Here is a 23,060-nt window from a genome sequence, read left to right on the forward strand (position 1 = left end):
AGCGACATAAACATGTCATCTCTTCAACCCTTTCAATTTGAACCCGAGAAGAACATTAATGAGCATGATAGCACTCTCGATATTTCACAATAAAGAGCATCAAAAGCAAAATGAACAGGAAAGATGGGATGAGACGAGCGTAGGAAAGAAAAACGGTGTTCTGCCAAAATCTGCTACAAGGGCGAAACTTCCTCCAAGAGGCGAATTTGACACCCAACAAAAGCAAAATGAACAAGAAAGATGGGATGAGACGAGCGTAGGAAAGAAAAACGTAGTTCTGCCAAAATCTGCTACAAGGGCGAAACGTCCTGCAAGAGGTGAATTTGACACCCAAAATACTACCGTACGCTTTCAGCTTGTTTTGTTTAGCTGCATACAGACAGAACATACTAAAGAGGCCTTAAAAAAATACTTAAACGTAGTAATATCAAATAAGGGTGGTTTAAATATGCTACGTGACTAATGTGGTCAACAGATCAACAATCTGCTTTAAAGCTACCACAATGCAACAAAACACAATGCTTAAATGTATGAGAGGGAAACACATGCAAAAAGTATTTTTGAGGCAATTAAAAGGTAATAAAAATACACATAAAAATAAAAACACAAAAAGTAAATACTCGCCACTTTTAACCAATGTACGCGTGTGTTGGAAGTCTCGCTGCGTAGAAGGAATTGGAGTAACCTGGTAGTGTTCGTCGAGTGACAGTGGAAAACTACATCATCGCCCCGAGCCTTCATTGCGCGCATAAAACACGGCGCCCTCCGTAGGTCAAAACATGTACTAAATATCATAGATTTTTAAATCAATGGCAATATTTTATGTGTTTCTAATAACATATTTTAGTAAAAGAGAACAATTGTGGCTTTAAGTTCGAGGTTTCCTTTAAATGTGCGAGGAGATACTGAATTACCATTTTGGAGTTATATTGTACTGTATGTATTTCATGGAGAGGTTCATTTACTATAATGTGATGTCATATTCATTATGTATTTATCTGTCATTGGTTACAAAAAAACAAAACACATATGTCTTCTGTTACAAATCAATTACAGCTCCAGCCACAAACAAATATTTGATCAGAAAGAAGAATTTTAAAATCCATACCTTTATGGCAGAAGGCTCCAGTGTAGGCTGACTGACTACAATTACAATATAAACCATTGTGTCTTTCCACACAAAGTCCCTGGTTTTGACAGAGGAACTCATAGCTTTTGCAGTGGCCAGGGCATCCAGGTTGGACCCCAGGCGTGACCCTTGCCCTCTCCTCCAGATCAAGAGTGATCCCGTTTAACTGCAGAGAACGGATACAACCCTTAAAGCCCTTTTGTCTGGAAGCTGTACCTCCTAAAAAGGGAAATAAAAGACAAAAAGGCAACTAAAGTCATTCCTTATTTCTCTGCTGATGCAGGCTTAATCAGAAGTATAGGCTTGTCTGTGTTACAATGCCAAGTTTCAGGCTGATAGATGTGTCATCTGGACGTGTTGCGGATATTTTACCCCTTTCACTAAGTGAGCCTTTCCCCTCAACTATAAAGATTCTACAACATCACATTTTAAGATCTGTAACAACCTACCATTATGGCAACACAACAACTAAGAATAAATTCCAATCTCTAGTGTGAACTAATAAATGTCGTTTCCTTGCTCTCCATTCACTACAGGAAAAAAGTATCCGGACACGGCATGCAGACAGTTTGAATACACTGGAAACCCAAGTAACTTCACAGAACAGAACAGAAATTATTAAATAGAAATTATACAACAAAATGTTAGTGATGTCCTGTATGGATCCTACATTTTTTGAGTCTACCACATAACATACGGTAGCTGTAAAATACTGTATGAATCTTAACAGAGCTCGAAACGTATCTCAGTCAACTACATAATAACGTTTACCTGTTACAACGTTAATAGTTTAGCTAGTTAACCTGTATGGGATTGTACTGTTTGCAGTTTAGTTGGCTGACTGAATATCAAACCTAAAAAAAAAAAAAAAAAAAAAAAAAATCCCAATTTTTATCCATTACAGAAGGCATACATCACGCAAATAGAAAAAATTGCTAGCAATATATACAGTGGGGCAAATAAGTATTTAGTCAGCCACTAATTGTGCAAGTTCTCCCACTTGAAAATATTAGAAAGGCCTGTAATTGTCAACATGGGTAAACCTCAACAATGAGAGACAGAATGTGGACAAAAAACCCATAAAAACACATTGTTTGATTTTTAAAGAATTTATTTGCAAATCATGGTGGAAAATAAGTATTTGGTCACCTACAAACAAGCAAGATTTCTGTCTGTCAAAGAGGTCTAACTTCTTCTATCAAACAACAAAATTGTAGACCTGCACCAGGCTGGTAAGACTGAATCTGCAATAGGTAAAACGCTTGTTGTAAAGAAATCAACTGTGGGAGCAATTATTAGAAAATGAAAGACATACAAGACCACTGATAATCTCCCTTGATCTGGGGCTCCATGCAAGATCTCCCCTTGTGGCGTCAAAATGATAACAAGAACGGTGAGCAAAAATTCAAGAACCACATGGGGGGACCTAGTGAATGACCTACAGAGAGCTGGGACCACAGTAACAAAGGCTACTATCAGTAACACAATGCGCCGCCAGGGACTCAAATGCTGCACTGCCAGACGTGTCCCCCCGCTGAAGAGAGTACACGTCCAGGCCCGTCTGCGGTTCGCTACAGAGCATTTGGATGATCCAGAAGAGGACTGGTAGAATGTGTTATGGTCAGATGAAACCAAAATAGAACTTTTTGGTAGAAACACAGGTTCTCGTGTTTGGAGGAGAAAGAATACTGAATTGCATCCGAAGAACACCATACCCACTGTGAAGCATGGGGGTGGAAACATCATGCTTTGGGGCTGTTTTTCTGCAAAGGGACCAGGACGACTGATCTGTGTAAAGGAAAGAATGAATGGGGCCATGTATCGAAGATTTTGAGTGAAAATCTCCTTCCATCAGCAAGGGCATTAAAGATGAGACATGGCTGGGTCTTTCAGCATGACAATGATACCAAACACACAGCCAGGGCAACAAAGGAGTGGCTTCGTAAGAAGCATTTCAAGGTCCTGGAGTGGCCTAGCCAGTCTCCAGATCTCAACCCCATAGAAAATCTGTGGAGGGAGTTGAAAGTCCGTGTTGCCCAACGACAGCCACAAAACATCACTGCTCTAGAGGAGATCTGCATGGAGGAATGGGCCAAAATACCAGCAACAGTGTGTGAAAAGCTTGTGAAGAGTTACAGAAAACGTTTGGCCTCCGTTATTGCCAAGAAAGGGTACATAACAAAGTATTGAGATGAACTTTTGGTATTGACCAAATACTTATTTTCCACAGCACTAATTGGGCTGGTTATTAAAAACACAAAAGTCTTTGTTAGCAATCTTCATCTTCCTCCTGTGCGCTCAAACCATGGAAGTCTTCACCCTCAGTGTCGGATATGAAGACGCTCAGATACACTTCGCCACGCAGTGTCTCCTTCGCTGTCGCCTTCGCTGTTGCCTTCAATGTCTCCCATAATGAGGCAAATTTACTCATGAGCCCGTGCCGGCCTCCTCGTCACGTAGCAGACTGGCCCCTCGAAACCCGTTGGTGATGGCGAACTTCTTTCACACCGCTTCACGCTGGCAGGCTTACCCAGCATACCTGTGCAATAGCTGCTCTTCGCGTGAGGCGAGTCTTGGCAAACGATCTCTCGCCGCGAGTCATCGAAACTTCCCATACAACTCGGATGGCCAATTTAATTTTTTCTAGCGTTTTCCATGATGCAAATCTGCCAATTCTACTCATGCACAAAGACGAGGGTCCGCCACCTCTATTCATGCACAACATACAAAGTTAAACCACCGGTAATAGTGCAAACTAGTGTCTTCCTCGACACTTATATTCCACGTCTCATTCCCACATTCCATGCTCGAGCGCCCCGGGCAGCTGTCAGAAAAATGCACAAATTGGTCGCATCACTGCATACGCCGCAGCATCCAAAATGAGGGAAAAAAGTAGCGGCTTGTAGTCTGGAAATTATGGTAGTATAAAATCAAATCAGAAGAAATAGCTTTAGACATTATATCTTAACTATCGGCCTACACAATATATCGCTTGCACATCGCCATCGCAATGTGCGTATGCCTAATAGTCCCATCGCAGGACGTGCGATTTTTTTCTTTCTTTTTTTTTTTTTTTTAATGTACACTTTTGTTTTGCTTCACAAAAGCAGCAACTGTGCAGACATGGCTTCCTGGATCCCTTTTATATACACCAATCATTCACAAATAAACCCCCTTAGCCTGGGTCAAATGGTATTATATGAATACTAGAGATGTCCCGATCGCAAATTTTTGCATCCGAGTCTGAGTCTCACGATTTTGAAAATCTGGCGATACTGAGTCCCGAAATTTTTTTGTTTTTGTTTTGATGCTCACGCTGTCGAGAACAGCCTCTCACAGCCTCTCACATACACAGTGAATGAGTTTCCACAGCACACGCCAGACTGCAAGCTTAACAATGATTAACACATTTGTGCCATTGCTCCTAGAGCAACTAATGCGGTCCCTGCCCAGATCAAAGCTACAAACCTGTCAATCATCGTTAGCACTAAGTACAAAATGCCAACTGCAGTGGTGACTAAGAAAAACGGTTTGGACGCACTGCTTTTCAGTACGGAAGGTGAGAGAAAAAAAACACAGATCCTTTTCACCCAATTCTGATCTGCTAAGAAATGGCGCGATCGGGCCGATTTTTTATCACGCGATCGGATCATTACATCTCAAATGACCACAATGTGGTCATTGTGAGTCAACCAAAGTCTCCCCAAACAGAGCTTTTCAAGTCATCTCGTGAAAATTCTCTAGTTTTAACATCACAATACCGCAATATATCGCAAAATCCCCAAAAGTCGCAATGTCAGTTTTTTCCAATATCGTTCAGCCAGTATGCACAGCAAAGTGGAAGAGTAGTCCTGTTTGTTGTTGAAGGGATACAGATAGTGGACGGTAGTACTTCAGAATATCTTTTAAGAGGGGAGTCTAATTTCTTTTAAAGTTATAGGCGCTTGGCAGAAGTAACAACACTTGCTCCTCACCTATAAACAGTTGGCTGTTTAACTGCAGATGGATTTGGCCATCTGAAGGAGCCTCCTGTATAACTGCAGGGAAGTCATCAACATGAAGCGTTGCCTCTTTTACATTTCGTTCGGCTCGGACGCTGTGCCAGCGTTCGTCATTCAGAGGGACCCCAGTTTCCACTCGGAGCTCCAGTGGCCCATTCCCCACATCGAAAGAGAAGATCACTTCAAAGGGGGCTGCAGACACGGTCAGGGAGCATAACAGATGAACTGAGACAAGCAAACTTTATCTTCACAGCTGAATTGAGATCATATTCTTGCAGAATTCTAATAAATAGTACAAGAAAGAACACAATTAAGATTTTGTCCCACCATTGAACTTGCAGAGGGATCTCATGGGTTTGCTGTTTGAGTAGCAGCTGTTCAAGAATCTTTCACATTTCATTTGTCACTTTATTTTCTAGACATGATTTTTTTATATTACATCTTGAATAATTTCCCTCTCTTTATTTGCGTATGTGTCTGTGATGATGAACACTACACACTTTCTCTTGCTGCTATGAACAGTTTTATCATATGCTATTATGTGACATGTATGAGGATAAGCAATATTCATTTCTTGATCATTTTTTCGTCAAATGCACAACGCTGGGGCCTGATTTACTCAGATCCCCAATAAAAATTAAATTAAGTATTTCAGAAAGCTATGTTCCTTTGGTGACTATGTTGTGTTTATTCAGCAGTATTAAGACCTTTTACTAAAATCCCCAATAATGTCAATTGAAATGAGTGCTGGTACACTCAAATAGTTTTGCCAGCACTTTTGGGAACAGATGTAAAAATGACTACAAAACTTAAACGGCCTCTAAATTGGAAGTCAACATGAATAGGTTATTATAGTTAATTATAATATGAAATTATTCCCTCTAGTCTGTTGCCACAACTGGGCAGTAGCTGGAACAGCTGGGTGAGCTACAAGAGGATTCGAGTAGACTGTAGCTTCAGGCGCTTTTCTGTGCCCGTTCAGCAAGAAATAAGAAGTCTCAATTTTATCATACTTTTAGGATATCACTCATGTCAATTATCTTCTGTGCAGCTGTACACTCCTGGCTGGGAGGTAAGTACACTACTCATGAACATCAGCTTTTAAAGTTTGACTCATAATAAGGGAAATTGACACCCGTTTGAGCTGTAGATGTGGAAAAAAAACAACCTGTATTTATATGTTTGTCTTACATTTCCACTGTGTTTTTTAAATTTATTTTTTAGATGCTTTTAGACTCACATAAATTCCCATAAAAAAGGTATATATTTTCATTGAAAATAATGTATAACTACTGCCCATAGGCTCCAACACCCCCACCACCCACGTGAGGATAAGCGGCATGGAAGATGAATGAATGGATAACAAATATCTGGTCTTGACAATAATTCCAATTTTTAGTGTCGTCCTCATCCTCATCCTAATCTTGATGTTGTTGTCTTTTTCATCCGTATCATTCTTAATATTTTTTTAATTACAGACACAATTCAAGTCCTGTTGTTTGTAATAATGCACAAATAGGCTGTCAAAGTATTTAGCAGTGACATAGTGAAAATGAGTGGGAAAGTGAATATTTACTTTCCAGGTCAAATTATAATGTGTGCCACTAAAGTTCAGGTTTAGTGCTATTGTGCTTCCAGTGAAAAAAGTTAAATTGGGAACTACACTCTAATATCCAAGACAGTTATTCTTGATTTTAGGCTGCCACTATGAATATTCTGAGATTTTCGTAGTCATGCAGACATAATACAGTGGTATGAAAAAGTATCTGAACATTTTGGAATTTCTCACATTTCTGCATAAAATCTCCATCAAATGTGATCTGATCTTTGTCGAAATCACACAGATGAAAAAACAGTGTCTGTGTTAACAACATTTATGGGGGTTTACATATTTTAATGAGGATAGTATGCAAACAAGGACAGAAGGGGGAAAAGTAAGTGAACCATCACATTTAATATTTTGTGCCACCCCCCTTTGGCAGCAATAACTTCAATCAGATGCTTCCTGTTGCTGCAGATCAGTCTAGCACATTGATCAGGACTAATATTGGCCCATTCTTCGCGACAAAACTTATGTAGTTCAGTCAGATTCCTGGGATGTCTATCATGAATCGCTGTCTTTAGGCCATGCCACAGCATCTCAATGGGGTTCAAGTCTGGACGTTGACTTGGCCACTCCAGAACGTTTATTGTATTCTTCTGAAACCATTCTAAAGTTGATTTACATCTGTGTTTTGGATCATTGTCATGTTGCAGCATCCATCCTCTTTTTAGCTTCAACTGTCTGACAGACGGCCTCAGGTTTTTCTGCAAAACATCCTGATAAACTTTTGAACTCCTTCTACCATTAATGATTGCAACTTGTCCAGGCCCTTAGGTAGCAAAACAGCCCCAAATCATGATGCTGTCTCCACCATGCTTCACGGTGGAGATGAGGTGTTGATGTTGGTGAGCTGTTCCATTTTTCCTCCACAGATGACGTTATGTGTTACTCCCAAAAAATTCAACTTTGGTTTCAGTGGTCCACAAAATATTTTGCCAAAACCTCTGTGGAGTATCCAAGTGCCTCTTTGCGAACATTAGCAATCATGTATTTTTTATTTTTTATTTTTTTTTTTTTTTTTGTTAGACAGCGATGGCTTCCTCTGTGGAGTCATCCCATGAACACCATTCCCGTCCATAGTTTTACATATAGTTTATGTGTGCACAGAGATATTGGACTGTGCCAGTGATTTCTTTAGCAGACACTCTAGGGTTCTTTTTTATCACTCTGAGTATTCTGCTTTGAACTCTTGGCGTCATCTTTGGTTGACGGCCACTCATTGGGAGAGAAGCAACAGTGCCAAACTCTTTCCATTTGTAGACAACTACTCATACTGTCGATTGATGAACATCCAGACTTTTGGAAATGGTTTTGTATCCTTTCCCAGCTTTATACAAATCAACAATCCTTGATCGAAGGTATTCCAACAGCTTTTTTGACCGAGCCATGATGCACATCAGACAGTGCTTCTCATCAAGACATTTCTAAGCAGGTGTGTGTTTTATAGTGGGCAGGGCAGATTTAAACCACATCAGTGATTGGGCACACACCTGACTTAAAATGCTTGGTAAAAATTGGTTTCAATTGCGCTTTTAAGTCTCCTTGGGCAGAGGGTTCACTTACTTATTTTCGCCCTTCTTTCAATGAATGCATGCTATCCTCATTAAGATATGAAAACCTATGAATGTTTGGGTGGTTTGAGTTAAAGCAGAGACTGCATTTTCATCTGTGTGATTTTTACAAAGATCAGATCAAATGTGATGATTTTATGCAGAAATGTAAGAAATTCCAAAAGGTTCAGTTACTATTTTATGTCACTATAAAGATTGGATCACCACTATAAAGTGGCTGTCTACAAATTGGATATGTGTGTTTATAGCTCCAGTTCAGTTCCCATTCAGTTTGACTGCATCACTGACTCTGATCTAGACGGTTCCTTTTTCTGCTTGAACATATGTATATTTATGCATATTGTTGCATTTTTTTCAAAACAATGGAGCCACTGGCATGTGTTTCTATATTACTGTTTTGTTTGACTTCTGTATGTGCAGTATGTTATTCCTGTGATTTGAATCTACATGTAGCTGGTTAAGTTTATCATCATCATCATCATCATCATCATCATCCGGGTGTGGCAAAGAAAAAATGATGGCCTCCTTTACCAAAATATATCTTCATATATGTTTTATGTAATGTGAGATTTGTGTATTGATGCACGGTGTAGCAGACGACCAGCCGCGAGCAGCACTGGGGCGGCCCTGCGGCCGAGAGGAAATTCATTGGGTGGTGGATGCAACATTCAGCTACAATACTGCCAAGGGCAATTGTATATGACGTACGGAATTAGTGATGGAAACTGCTGTACGAGCTGCGGCTTGCTCACCGCCATGCTGCTGTTTCACTCTCGCAAAGCACTGCTGATAAAAGAGATGCTTTTGCTTGTATTCACAAAGCCTCGCCGGCATGGTAGTTAAATTCGGTAGACATGGCAAACATCTAAACAAGTGTCATTCACGTTGTAACAAGCTATGGTAGCAAGCAGACATTTTGCATTTGAGCAGGGTGAGATTTGAGCACACTCAGCAGCAATGCCAACAGAATCTGAGACCTGATGGACCGGCCTTATATTGCCCTATTTTGGAACCTTATTAAATAGTTAGCAGTTTTATCAATTCAAATCAGGCGGGTTTATGAAGAACATTATTTTCTTTGACCTAAACAATTAATTTATTAATGCTGACTAGCACTCGTGTGTTCCTTTTGGTTTGTATTGATAAAGTAGCTTTAAGGATTGTGACTCAAAATTGTATCATTTTCTTCCACAGGTGCATGAATGATTCGCAATGTTTATTTATATTATTCCTAATGTGGAATAGGCTTTACTGATTACGCTTTGAAATATTTATACTTATTTATTAGCTCCACAGAGTCATCTGTGACGCACAGTCATCTCTAATGAGTCTTTTACATTAATCATCAAACTAACAGACTGCATGAATCCACATTTAGAGAAGAAGTCATCAGAGTGCTGACTCTTGTTTGACAGCTATCTTCTTATGGGGTATGGATAGTAAGTGAGAAAATACAGTGTTGTGGGATTGAAAATCCCTGGAGGAAATTCGTCTGTAGTCTGAGTGATGCCAAAAACAGTAATATAGATATAGAGCCATTTTACCACCTGCTGCCTAAACAATATGAGCCAAACTGAAGACATGCTCTACTGTTTTTTTTTCTGGATTGAGAGAAGGAAATGAAAATAGAGGTATAGAAACCAGAGGCAAGATAACATCGGGACAAAAACTTTTATAAGGTCATAGTATGGAAAAAAGAGCTAAGCTTTCACTTACATCTGAGTTCAATACGGATAAAATCTTTGATGCCCAGATTTTCAAGGAAGACTCCAGAGGACGATGTTGTTTTGAATAAAAAAGAAATGTCTGCATTTAATTCTCCATGAAAGGTAGGGAAATGAAGGTAGGACGTCTCTCTATCAAAGAGTGCAGCATTCCAAAAACTTTCTGGAACACAAAAAAGGCACCCATTTGCAAAGTCCCCTTTGGAAACACTTATCACAAGAGCAATATAACACTTGCAACTTCATGCTTGGAACTGATTATGGGATTAAAGTAAAAAGCTAAATTAAAGACAATTGTAAAGGTCATTAGTACAGAGCAAAACGAGATGCAATTTCTAAAACAGAAATAAACATGCCATGTTGTAATTGAAAGACTGAAATTGTTGGAACCAAAATATATTTCATACATTGGGTTTATTGCTCTGATGTTAAAATTTATTTATTATTATTACATGTACAATAGTTTTCATCCTGGCCGCTGGATGTTACTGTATAGTAACTGGCCCTAGAAACAAATGGCATTGCTTTTACAAGACTGCCTCTTTTAAAGTGATGTAATTGCTTCGTTTAATGCAATGTCCTGCACAAAGTAATTTTTTCCCCCCGCAATCTATGCAGTAAGCCTATTTATTTATTTATTTATTTTTTAATAATATCCAGATCAAGAGGATCACTTGCACTCTATTTAAATATAGCCTTCAATATCACTTATGCCTAGGGGTGAACGTGGGCCGCAATGGTCCGGTACGCCGTTCCGGTAAAAAATTCAGGTCCGGAATGGTGCTTTGATCCTAAAAATATGACGGCAACTGTCAAAACCTCATGTTAAAAAAAAAAATTACCAGGCTGCCACAGACGCATCTCGTCTCCAAGAAGAAAACAATCTACTAATGTCAGATTTGCATACACAAGTATTCACAACAAGCATGATAAAGTGCTTTTGTAATGTCATACGTTTCCACCAATATTTATGATTTATTTATTCCACGCAGTTCTCCTCAACGGCAGCACTGTACCTGAGTCTGACCAGTCGCATCGATGTGCGCATGTAGCAAACCACCCTTGACTCAGTTTTCTGTTCAATTGGGTTACATACTGACATGTAATAGCTAGCTCTGATTGGTTCAAATGCACGAACAGCAAAGAAAAAAAAGGAAAAAGGAATAACTTTGTTCAATGAATGCGATAAAAAAGGCCATTATTTTATTTTATTTGCTGTGATGGGGAGGTTCAGAACATCTTGCATGTTAATCTGCACTTTGGACTTGTTTTAATTATGTTATGTTGTGTTATATTATGTTATGTTACTTCTTTATTTCCTTATAATAACAAAAAAAATCAATGTTGAGTTATCTTCTTCACTTATTTTTGTTAATGTATGTTACTTGTATCTCTGTTATTAAAAAAAAGTCAATGTTTACATTCTTCCTTACATTTTCTTAAGTACTGTATTTTCCGCACTATAAGGTGCACTTAAAAGTCTTCAATTTTCTTAAAAGCAATCAGTGCACATTTTAATCAGATGTGCCTTGTATATAGATCAATATTGGTTAATCATGGCCTGACATTCCCTTTAGCGCAGCACCATCTAGTGGATGCATAATGCAACCCCAACAACTAATACTACTGCGCCTTAAAGTGCAGTGTGCCTTATATATGAAAACAGTTTTAAAATAGGCCATTGTTGAAGGTGAGCTTTATACTCAGATGCGCCTGATAGTGCAGAAAAAATACGGTAGGTAAAATGTAGTTTTTGCATTTAGATGTAAGGAAATGAGGGAAAATAAAAATTAGGAGATAGAGGTTGGGTTTACTAGTATTTTTCGAAACTATTATTTCGCAAATCATTGAAAAAATACAATTTTGAATGATAATCAGTTTCTCAGATTATTAGCTTTGTCACAGTAAGTCCGATGCCCTCCCACCCCCAGCCCCAAAAAATTAAAAAATAAAATTCTGGCTCCATGGCGACCTTCAGGGAGTTTTGGCAAGAAATTCTTGTCAATTTAACCCCTGTTTATGCCTCAAACCAAGGGTTAGGGTTTTAATTAAATGTTTTGCACTTCAAAATTAATGCAAATGAATTTACCCACGAGTGACAAAGACACTATTGAGTATTCATAATCTATTACCACAATCTTTCGCAGTGTTTGGATATAGCAAATAATCTCATTAGAGATTGTTATATCCATATCGTATTAATCTGTTTTGCAACTGTTCATTTTAGGTTTTTTTTTTTTTTTTTTGTTATCATACAGTGGCACGGAAAGTGTTGTGCTGAGGGTGCTGCAGCTCCCCCTGGTGTTGCGGAGAAAAGTGTTTTGGGAGATTTTTTTTTTCTTTCTTTTTTTAATAAATTAATCAAACATTGAAACAATAGCATATTTATCTTTGGGGATTACATATATATGTTGAAAAAGGTTTTGATGTTAATAACACTACCTGACACCTTGCTTGCTTACGGGTCACGTTGAATAATGCGCTATTGGAGTGGAAAAGTAAACTGTTGACAGAGGAGGCGTTAACGTGGCACCAAAACAAATTAGCGATTTTTTCATTACAAAAACAGCGAAAATGAAGAGGATTATTATGATATTATAGTTTGTTGTAGCTGTTGACCTGCTGCCGTGCAGAGCACTGTCAGATATCCGTGTGCAAGTTATTTGAGTGTTGTAAAAAGGGGGTGTTAAACCGAGGATTATTAGCCTCTTTCAGTTTTCAAATGTGTTTGCGTGTCATTGCGCCGTCTAGCTGCAGGGATTTGCATTAAAATTCACGGGGGCTTTTATTTCCAATAAAAAAACTCCAACACATACTTTAGGTCACAGGTGTCAAACCGATTCCAGACAGGGCGTAGTGGGTGCTGGATTTTGTTCCAACCGATAACGTGCAGAGAGTTTAACCAATGAACTTCCTGCGGAAACAAGCAGCACCTGACAAAGTTAACTGATTACACATGTAAAAGATCTAATTGGTGAAAAGGTGTCCTCTTCATTGGTGGGAAAGCAAACCTGCACCCACTAGGCCCTTTCTGGAATCGGTTTGACACCTGTGCTTTAGGTGAAACACAACGCTCTCTTTGTAGTCGGCTAGTAGTAGTACGTAAATGATCCATGATGCGTGTGTACTGCCATTGTGCACGCCTTGTTTTGAAAAAAAAATGCGCGAGCATGACAAATTTGACCGAAACGGCTGGTTTTTGGATGGGAAACACTAAAAACAATCCTGCTTGCGAAAAAAATCATCTTATAAGCCGCAGAATCAAGAATAGTTCTCTTGCAGAATCAGGATTGTTTTCTGAAGAATCAACGCATTTTCGCGGCTAATTCTTTGGAGGAATAAATTTAAAACAACAAATTTAAGGAACCTACTGTCTCCATGACACTGTAGAGGTCCCACCTTGTAGGCAGCTTCTGAGTCTGGCTCTATGCCCCCCAGTACCAGAGAACGTACTGGAAGAGTCTCTTTATGGGTGAGGAGACCGGAGTCATTAGTCCTGGGAGTTAAAAGGCAATGAAGCAAAATGACAAAAAGGCAAATAAAACGACTAAGAAGGCAATGGATACCGTATTTTTCGGACTATGAGGTGTACTTAAAATTGTTTATTTTTCCCAAAATTGTCAGTGTGCCCGTGATCCAGTGCACCTTACATATTATACTGCTCCAATAAAGTCCGCAACACTAATTTATCATTCATCAAACCCACAAATAACACACACAAACACACGCACACAAAAAAATTAAATGTATTAAATAAAAATATAATTCCAATATTAAAAGATAGGGAAGAAATGACAAACGTAGGAAACTGATGCACAAATATAACTTATAATTAAGTTGTGTCTTATGTATAATAATAAACTTGCCCTTTATAATCTGGTGTGCCTTATAGTCCAAAAAATTTGGTCATCATGCAAAACAGAACCAATTTCAAATCCGTAAAGCAAATCTCTACATGTTAACACATGTTCATATTATATTTATCAAATACTATACATAGAAACGTTATAAATGACACCACCATTGTTCATTGTATGCGTCACAATTGCACTGGACATTTGGGTCCAAACAGTTGTTGTTCAGGCCACAAGCACATTGGTGACTGCCTGGCAGAGCTCCACCCCAGTGTGTTTGGATCTGTCCGGGAGCTTGACCTCCAAACCACCAGCTTAGTGACATACTGTCTGAAACATAGGCAAACATTTTAATTGGTTAGTTAGTTTTAAACAGATACTAATCAATGGTAGTCACTCATGACCACAGTATTTGGTAAACCTGGATCAGGCAAGGATTGTTATTTTTACAACTGCCGATTTTTTTTTAAATACAGCAACAATATCCTGAAAGATTATTTTCAATATAATTTGTAATATTGTTTCGGTAGTTTTTTTGCTTATAAATCCTGCTCATTATTGACTTGGCTACACACAAGCCCGTGTTTTAGGATACTACTTTAAATTTCAATAATAATACTTTTACTCAAGACAACCCAGCAGCAAAAAGAATGAGGTGTTACATTTGACCCAGCTCTTTCCAACACATCCATGAGTGACAATACACGCATTCATCATGTCCAGTCTTGACTATTGTAATGCATTGCTCGCTGGTCTTCACATTTGTATAATAAAGCAGCATCATACCAGAGTGCAGTCAAACTACTATGGAAATAAAGAACCGAAGTAATGGAAATACAGGAAGACATCTCCGTGTCAAAGTCTTGTCGTTTCACTCCTCTACTGTATTCCACAGCAGCACAAGCTTTAGGATATTTCCAAAACAACAATACTAGTATTTTCATTTTTTGTGAATCTGTGGCTAGGCCGTCATCGGTGTTGACCACACACAAACACACACACACATGCAGTACTTTAAAGTGCTTATGACAGCAAAAAGCATGTTTATTTCATATTTCACGTGGTATTTTATGTTCCTGAATGAAATTGATCGCTTGGATGTGTGTGGAAGCGATTGATTTTTTTATTCTATTTTTTGAATCCTTCGCCATGAAAATGAGTGACTTCCTGGATTGAGGAGGAATGCGAATGTGACATCACCCGGGTCAGCATCTCACAATACAGCATTGCTTTATAGCATGCAGATGGACTGTCGATTTAGCTGATTTTGTGGATTAATTAGTTTATTTTTCGCATCACGCCTGCCAAATGTGCTGCAGGTTTTTGTTGCTGCACCAGGGAGAGGCGTGTGAACCTTTTTGGGTTTCAAAAAGTTCTTGTTCACCGTGGAGTTTGGCCAAAACAAGTCCGACAATCAAAAAACCATCGGATGGATGACTAAGTGAGTAAGCTACATATCTTATGTTATGTCAAATACTGGGATCATGGCACACGTTTTGATAATGAGGTGGCTTGCATTTTGTGGCTGACAAAGCTCCCTGTCCACCGAGAAGGGCACTCGGCTGACGACCGGCGGCTTGTCACACAACCCCCTCGGTCCTCTTCGCGTGCCCGCCGAGAATGCGCTTTCCTCGGTTTGTTAACGAGCACTTGAAGCCCGCCATGGCCGCAGTAGAATGACGAGCTGTAACTTGCTCACCCCGGGGGCTGGCCGATCCAGCCCGCTCAGTCCTCCTTACGTGCCTGCTGAGAATGCGCTTTCCTCAGCTTGGCCACGAGCACTGGAAGCCCGTCGTCCCCTGGTGTTGTCCGCCGAGAATGGGCTATTTTCGGCGTTCATTCCAGGCAACAAGCACAGCCAGCCTGTCATTGTTTAAGCTCTTACCTCTGTCTCCGAAGCAGGGGCAGGTAAATGACAAAAGCCGGACTAACTCTGGTGGCATAAAACACCATTCGGGAGAGGAAGAAGATGGCAGTTTTGACCATTATTGAGTAATTTTGACCTGTCCTACTGAATAAATGCATTTTAATATTCATATCCCTAACCCTATTCCGTTTAGCACTTACCATTAACCATTTAAATACTGTTATTTGTCATGACCCTACTTTTTATTTATCTGGGGACGCTTGAGCACTATAATGACAGGCGGGGCTAAACGGCAGATTAAAAAGATTAATTTCTTATCATCTGCGCGTTGCCAAATTGTTGTATATTGTAGTGACCACTACATTATAACACAGAATTCACCTGGACTTGAGTGGGTCATGTTGTGTTCCTGGGGGGAACTATTTGGCCGTGCGCGTTCGGGCTGAGTTAACAGAGTCACGAGAGACACAAGCGGCCTAACACGGCAACCCAAAACTTTACTCAGCGAGCTACGAGACTCAACAACATCATCCGCTACAATATAGTCAAATCGTCTCAAAATTCACATAATGACAGTATTTAAGATTTTTTTTTCATGCTGCCACAGGCACTTTAATATCTGAAATATTTAACTGGTTTAACATTTACGATTGTCAGCACCAATTGTCTTTCTGACTGATTAGAATGGTGAGTTAATTTCCCCCCCAAAATAACTCGTGTTAAAAGGAGATCAATCATCACATTTGAAGTTCTACCTGGTTTGTTAAGGAGACGGGAATTCCTGCAAAAGTAAGACAGTTCCTGCTCACAGTGCTCCGATTGGCGGAGGATCACCGCTAACTGCTCCTCTTCGGATGCATAACGGAAATGGGCTAAATGTTGCTTTCTCTCGGTGCTTGATTGCAGCGTGGTCAGGTCTGTATTATTGTGCTTGATTACCATCCAGGCTCTGTCTTAAGTGGTCACACAAGAGACATGATTTCCAAGTGAGTTAATATAGCACTTCAGACGCAAAAAATTAGAGGGAACAAAAGAAGAAACAATTTAGTAATTACACAAAATAAATATGAGGTAATTATATTTAATTCAAGTACCTTATAATAGATTCTAATTTTTTTGATTACATTATGTTGTGTGTGGGGTGGGTGTGTGCGTGCATGTGTGTGTGTGTGCGTGTAGGTGTGCGTGTGTGTGTGTGTTTTACCTGTCATGTTGCAGTATATGAGCTGAGCTTTAATTGGACCACTACCATCCACATCTACATAATAATGGCCTGATGTCCTTCCTTTGTGTTTGTAGGCCTCGCACGACTGTTCATACCTTGCTGTTGAGAAAAATAGGCACAAGCTTATACATGGAATGTTACAGGGCCTATGGCGTAATGATGATCTGTTCTTCATCAACAAGCTCATTCATTCATCTTTTAATTAAACAAAATGGACATTAATTTTTAACAACATCAAGCCATTTCAGAGAAATCTGTAAATAACAAATTGCCCCTGAAGCACCACCTTCAAATTGCCAATATCTTGTGTGACTTTACTGAAGGTCTTTTTACCACGTTAGCCTCACAAGGTAGCCTGACTTTCGACATGTACACGATATATGGCAAGGCAGTCTGGTCTTGTGAGGTTGTAAATTGGATTTCCAATTTCCAATCTGCACTAACAAATCGCAGCATGAGAGGTGAGACTTTGTGATGTGTCATGAATGGAAGCCACGGCGAATCTTTTTTACACTCCTGGGAGTTATGAAAAGTCTTGAGCGTTCTCGGTCTTTTAGACGGAGTCAAAGGAAAACCTAAAACCCTAATCCAGCAAATCATTCGAATAGATTTCTATTGTTTATCTTTGCAAAAACAGGTACTGCACACAACAATACATGATGTACAAGATTGTGAACTATAAATTCACTACAACCGGCAGTATGCGTCGCATTGGTTCTTTCAGATTCAGTCTGTGGTTGTTAGCCCCATCTCTAGCAGCAATTTAATTTTTACCTTATGTTAGACACGGTGTATGTCAGGCTGGTTTACCAGGCAAACACCAAGGGTGCGTTGAGGAAAAAAGAGGTAGTAAGCATGCTTTGATTCCATGATAATCTGCGACACTCTCAAGACTCATACGACGTCATCAATCGACGACATCAAACGTAGCTACTGCTACTAGAGTTGTCCGATATTATTGGGTAGCCAATAATATCGGCCGATGACAGTATTTTAAAATGACATTGGATAATACCGGCAGTGGCTTTTCATTACCGGTTTTGGGCCAATATGCATATGACAGTACTGTCATGTCCACTTACTGCCTAACAGGGTTTCTGTTGTTTTGTCGCCCCCTGCTGGCGCTTAGGTGTAATTAGTTTTGATAAGTACCAGCACTTTCTGCTGATGTAATCAAAGCTCATTGCGAATAGAGAGAGCTGAATGGACAAGCTAACGCTTGCAGCCAATGTACCATAGCAGTTTTTGCTACCTCACCACATTGTTTGAGCCTTTTACAAGTAAGCCTGTAAGTTATGTTCTTCCATTGTTGTATACTCATGAGTGCTGTGCAGTATATTGGAGATGTGTATATTTCGTTTTGTTTGCATTTGTGGTAAAATGTGGTAAATTATTTGCTTGCCAGCTGTACTACAAGTTGTTATACAATTTGACACATGGTGTATACGTTGCTTTAGTTTATGACTATTTCATTGTATGGAGAAAAATTTGGTAGAAAAACACCTGTGATCTTTTTGTGACCCGCACTGGTTCCATCATTATTAAATAACAAAGTGCCTTTGGGCTATGTATAAAAGTCACATATCTGCCTTTGACAATAAAGAGCCTTAGAGAGTGCCTTCAGGCTATGTATTAAAGTAAACCAATCATATTTGGACACGAGATTCATACGACAAGTGAACCAATAAGATTGCAGGCAGTGTGTCCACCTCTGTTCCCACGTGACATGCGCCAATATATAGCCGGACATTTTTCGAGAGTATTTAGAGTCTTTAGAGTCTTTAGAGTAGCTAGAGTAGCTAGGGTCGTTGGAGCCATGGATGTTCCTGCGGTTGCCTGGCCTGTATTCCTTTGTAAACTCTGCCGGGGGTGTCGACTCTCCACCCGCTTATCAAACGGTAAGGGTTTTGATTGCTATTCTCAAAGGAATATCTTGTAACAGTAGCGCGGGGATCTAGAAGTACAGTCTATATCTAGCGTTATTGTTGTGTTTGCTTTGTTTGCTTTATTCCTTTTTCTACATTCTACATTCATTTATTTGTAATTTCTAATCAATAAACATTGTCTATTAAGCAAAAGTGTGCCTGTTGCTTACTCACTGCGAACCTGCTACGAAATTTCTTTCATCTTCCATAAAAGTGTGATCCGGAAATTTCGTAAAAAAATTTCGTAAAACATTCATATTATTGACCCAATGATTTGCTGTTTTACAAAAAGAGGATTAATGCTTTTGTCAAAAGAAAGATAACCACAGAAAAGCCAATTCAACTTTACTCCAGTGTCTAACTTCTCTTTAGAGCCTGATTTGTTCGCTCTCTGTCGATTTGTGTACCCACACACAGATTTAGGACATAATAAGTGACTTAATGGCACTTTGCACTTGCACTTGATAAAAAACAAACTGATGTTTTCACTATTTTGATTCCAGCAATAAAAATAGTGGTGCAGTATAGGCACTTTTTCCATAACGTAAGTTGAAGCTGTTTTCTTATTTTACACTGGTTGTTTATTTGGAAAACCTTGAAGTTTTTCATTTATCATTTGTAAAGCATCCAGTGGGGCATCACAATACAACTAGCCAAAGTCAACGACTGGATCGATTGATATCGGTTTGTTATTCATATCAGATTTTTGGTGTTGGACAATATCAGGATTTCAGTTATCAGTTAAAAAGCCATTATCAGACAACTCTAACTGCTACAATCCCAGGGAGAGTCATTTTCATATTTTCTATTTTTCATATTGTTGTCTTCCTTTTGATTTTTTCTGCCCTACGAGAATACCACCAAGGACAAAACCAACCACTACGACCTCCTGCGAAGAGGAAGAAAGTACGCTCAATCGATTCAGTCACATTTACTTCTCCCTTGGACATTCCTAAAATCGGATTGGACACAATTGATAGAAAACTATTGCAGTAAAAATACTGCAAATGGAGTTTAAGGTGTTTTAGGAAAGTTTAGTTTTCACATAGCAAGAACTACCGGTATGTAAGTTAAGACGTTTGTTGCAAGTAGAACAGGCCCTTTGAAAAAAATTATTATTTATTTTAAAATATTTTTCTAAATTGGTTCACACATAAATCACTGTCAAAAACAGCATTTCTTTTAAACTTAGGGCAACAAGGCAACATGTTTAAAAATATTCTATCCGTGGTTGAATTCCAAAACATTATTTTGTCTCCTTTGACCGGCTGCTTGAGTACTGACTCAGAATCGCAGTTCTATTGTGCCAGCTTCGCAAAATTATCCATTTCTACTTATTTATTGATGAAACATTAAAATCTGAGGACCTTTTCCATTGTTTCCTCTTCATAAAAAAAATTAAAAACAACAAAAATCTCAAGAAGACAACAAAAGCTTAGAATGTGTGGTGGAAATATGTTTCTTTGGTTAATAGTGTGTGGATAAAGTAAAATGGTTTTTCAAGTTTACTTGAAATATGAGGGTAAGAAAATGAACAGCAGCTGTGTTGTAACATCATTCCTTCTAGTGCTGCTGGGCTTGTGTTATTATTTGCATAATGGCCTTATGAATTAAGTCCTAAAAACATTTGAGATGTAAAATGTCTATTTACATACAATATAAATACTGCCCTGCCCAAATGGTAATTTTGCTGCATGTCTGGTGAATTTTAATTGGTTTTCACAGGAAGTTTCCTTGCCCCTGAGTTAGCAGAAACAAAAATAATGCAGCTTTCCTTGGATACATAATAATAAATTGTGTGTCAGTGCCTCTTGGGAGAAGCCATATTAAGGTGTAATCAATGCGCAATCTGTACTAAATGTAGACACTATATAGTGAGCAATACACAGTACGTATACAATATAAAGACTATAACCGCATTATAAATATGTCTTCATTATAAATTTAAATAATATCAAATATATATTTCATTGCTAGCATTTTGAAATATTTCTTGTAACCATTAAATGAACAATGTTACTCACAGCTGTGGCAGGTGGCCCCTGTGTAACCACTGTTAGAGCAGTTACAATGGAAGGTATTCCATGACTGAGTACATGTTCCTCCATGTTCACAGTGACTAGGAGAGCATCTGAAAGGAAGACAAGGGGGAAAGTGGATGAAGGTTAACAGGTTGAATGGACCCAAAATGAAAGCACCTTCAAACTAAATTGCCCCCCCCCCTTTTTAACATTATTATTATTATTATTATTTTTTTAATAATATTGTTATTTATTTATTTATTTATTTATTCTTATTTATATAAGTTTAGTGTGCGAATTAAGAGGTTGAAACAGCTGAAGGACTGCATAATAAAGATAAAACCCTCCTGAAGTGCAATCAGTTTGCGACAGTATATACCATTATTTATCCCACAGCTGCAAAATTAGTACACGTCGGCCGACAGTATTCTAAGTTGAGAAGTTGCAGTAAAAAATCATTTGGGTTCAAATCCATTACATCAGAAGGACATAAGTGACACATTCAAATGCACATTTTTTTTCATGACTGGTGAACAACAAAAAATCCATCTGTTTAATTATATATGGGAAATATGCTAGAAACTCTAGTTGCATATCAAGAAAAAACTATGGCGTAAATAACACATCGAGGTATGGACCTGGAAGTACAGATCATCAAGGCTCTGAAACACCTGTCAGATGGCAGTAGCGAGAACAGATGGTGACACAGTTGAGTGAAGTCTCTAACAATGTAGCAGGTCCTGCTGTGAGAGCGAAACCTGTACATGACTGTTAAGGGGTCAGTGGGAGGCTAATGTTTTCCTGGGTAGTTAAGTGTGCTTTAAATGAATAAATATACATACAACGTTTAAAAAGTTTTGAAAATTAAAATAAATAAAAAGGCGTAAACGTCTGAAAACAGAATACTAAAATAAACAATAATGTACAGAAATTTACTTTTCAATATGATAAGTAAACCAAACTCAATATTTATCACCTTGTTGTGAACAGAATTTTTTAATAAGTAAGTAATAATCTTGGGCTGGAAAACATGCCTAACTTGATATATCTCAGTTAACTCAAATTACAAAAAAATATTTTTTTGTACCAAGTGCTCTTTGGGCGTTCTTTCAGACATGCACGGATCTGCCTCGTCTATTATCATATACATTGTGAACAGAAAAGCTTTAAAATTGGATTCAATTAAAAAAAAATTATACATATAAATAAGAATGAAATCTGGGGAACTGCTTTTGGAACAATGTCCAACACAAAACTAAACACTCCCACTTACACCAACGGAACATTTAGAGTCTTCATTTAACCTAACACACATGATTTGGAACCCACCTTGATAACTCAAGAATGCGAGACAGACAAGCAAACCACAACATATTATGGTGCAAAATAGCTTTCTTTTAGGTACAAAATGCAAATAATCCTGCAGAAAATATTCCTAACATTACTCTGTTTAATATTTTTGATACACCGCAGAGGTCAACTCAACAACATGATCTGAAGCTCAAAGGAAGCGAACACAATACAGATTCATATGGGTAAAAAGGTAATACCACAGGGAAGAAGAAAAAAAAAAAAACTGGTAAATGAGGAATCCGCAGGAAGAAGCTGGGAAAGGTGCTGAGGTTCAGTGCCGATGGAGGCAAATATACATGACGAGAATCACAGTGGGGTGGTGACAGGGACCTGGAATACCAACTGCAGCTCAAAACTGAAATTAAACTGAAAATGAACAGACTGTGTGCCTATGGTTTTGGAGGGATGTTTTAAAACTGGCTTGGGGAAAACGTCTTCAAATCATTGTGAGCAGTGCGATCTGATGAGATTTGAAACCACATGCCAATATGTTAACCACACATGACAGCGTTATGCTGATTTGCATTGGAAGAACATCAATTGCAGTACAACTTTGTTCTGATTTTTTATTAGGCCGCATGAGGACATTGTTCTCAGCTTCTTAACTGTGGTCATTATCAAAGAATCAAGTGCGCTAATAGTCCATTGTTTTGTGTGGTCTTCAAATGGAAATATGCAGCCATTTCTCTCGAGTCAGTTGCAAGGATTTAAATTATATATATATGGCGGAAAACACAGACAAGACTGAAAAAGCAGTTTCTGCTCTTGCACTCCTCTTTAAAAGAAA

The 23,060-nt window shown here is 38.7% G+C and overlaps 1 protein-coding gene across 2 annotated transcripts in view; it reads right to left on the minus strand.

Annotated features, from left to right (window-relative positions):
- LOC130918591 (contactin-associated protein-like 4) overlaps window positions 1–23,060 on the minus strand; it is a 167,215-nt gene that overhangs the window by 34,628 nt on the left and 109,527 nt on the right. For both annotated transcript variants that reach the window (XM_057840413.1, XM_057840414.1), the window contains 8 exons: window positions 20,924–21,030; window positions 16,954–17,073; window positions 16,505–16,702; window positions 14,050–14,212; window positions 13,400–13,524; window positions 10,021–10,191; window positions 5,104–5,322; window positions 1,109–1,348 (listed from right to left, as the gene is read on the minus strand). In XM_057840413.1, the coding sequence (XP_057696396.1) occupies window positions 1,109–1,348; window positions 5,104–5,322; window positions 10,021–10,191; window positions 13,400–13,524; window positions 14,050–14,212; window positions 16,505–16,702; window positions 16,954–17,073; window positions 20,924–21,030 (1,343 nt within the window). The remainder of the gene's footprint in view (window positions 1–1,108; window positions 1,349–5,103; window positions 5,323–10,020; window positions 10,192–13,399; window positions 13,525–14,049; window positions 14,213–16,504; window positions 16,703–16,953; window positions 17,074–20,923; window positions 21,031–23,060) is intronic.

The sequence above is a fragment of the Corythoichthys intestinalis genome, chromosome 7 (assembly GCF_030265065.1).
Source record: "Corythoichthys intestinalis isolate RoL2023-P3 chromosome 7, ASM3026506v1, whole genome shotgun sequence".
Lineage (NCBI taxonomy): Eukaryota > Metazoa > Chordata > Actinopteri > Syngnathiformes > Syngnathidae > Corythoichthys > Corythoichthys intestinalis.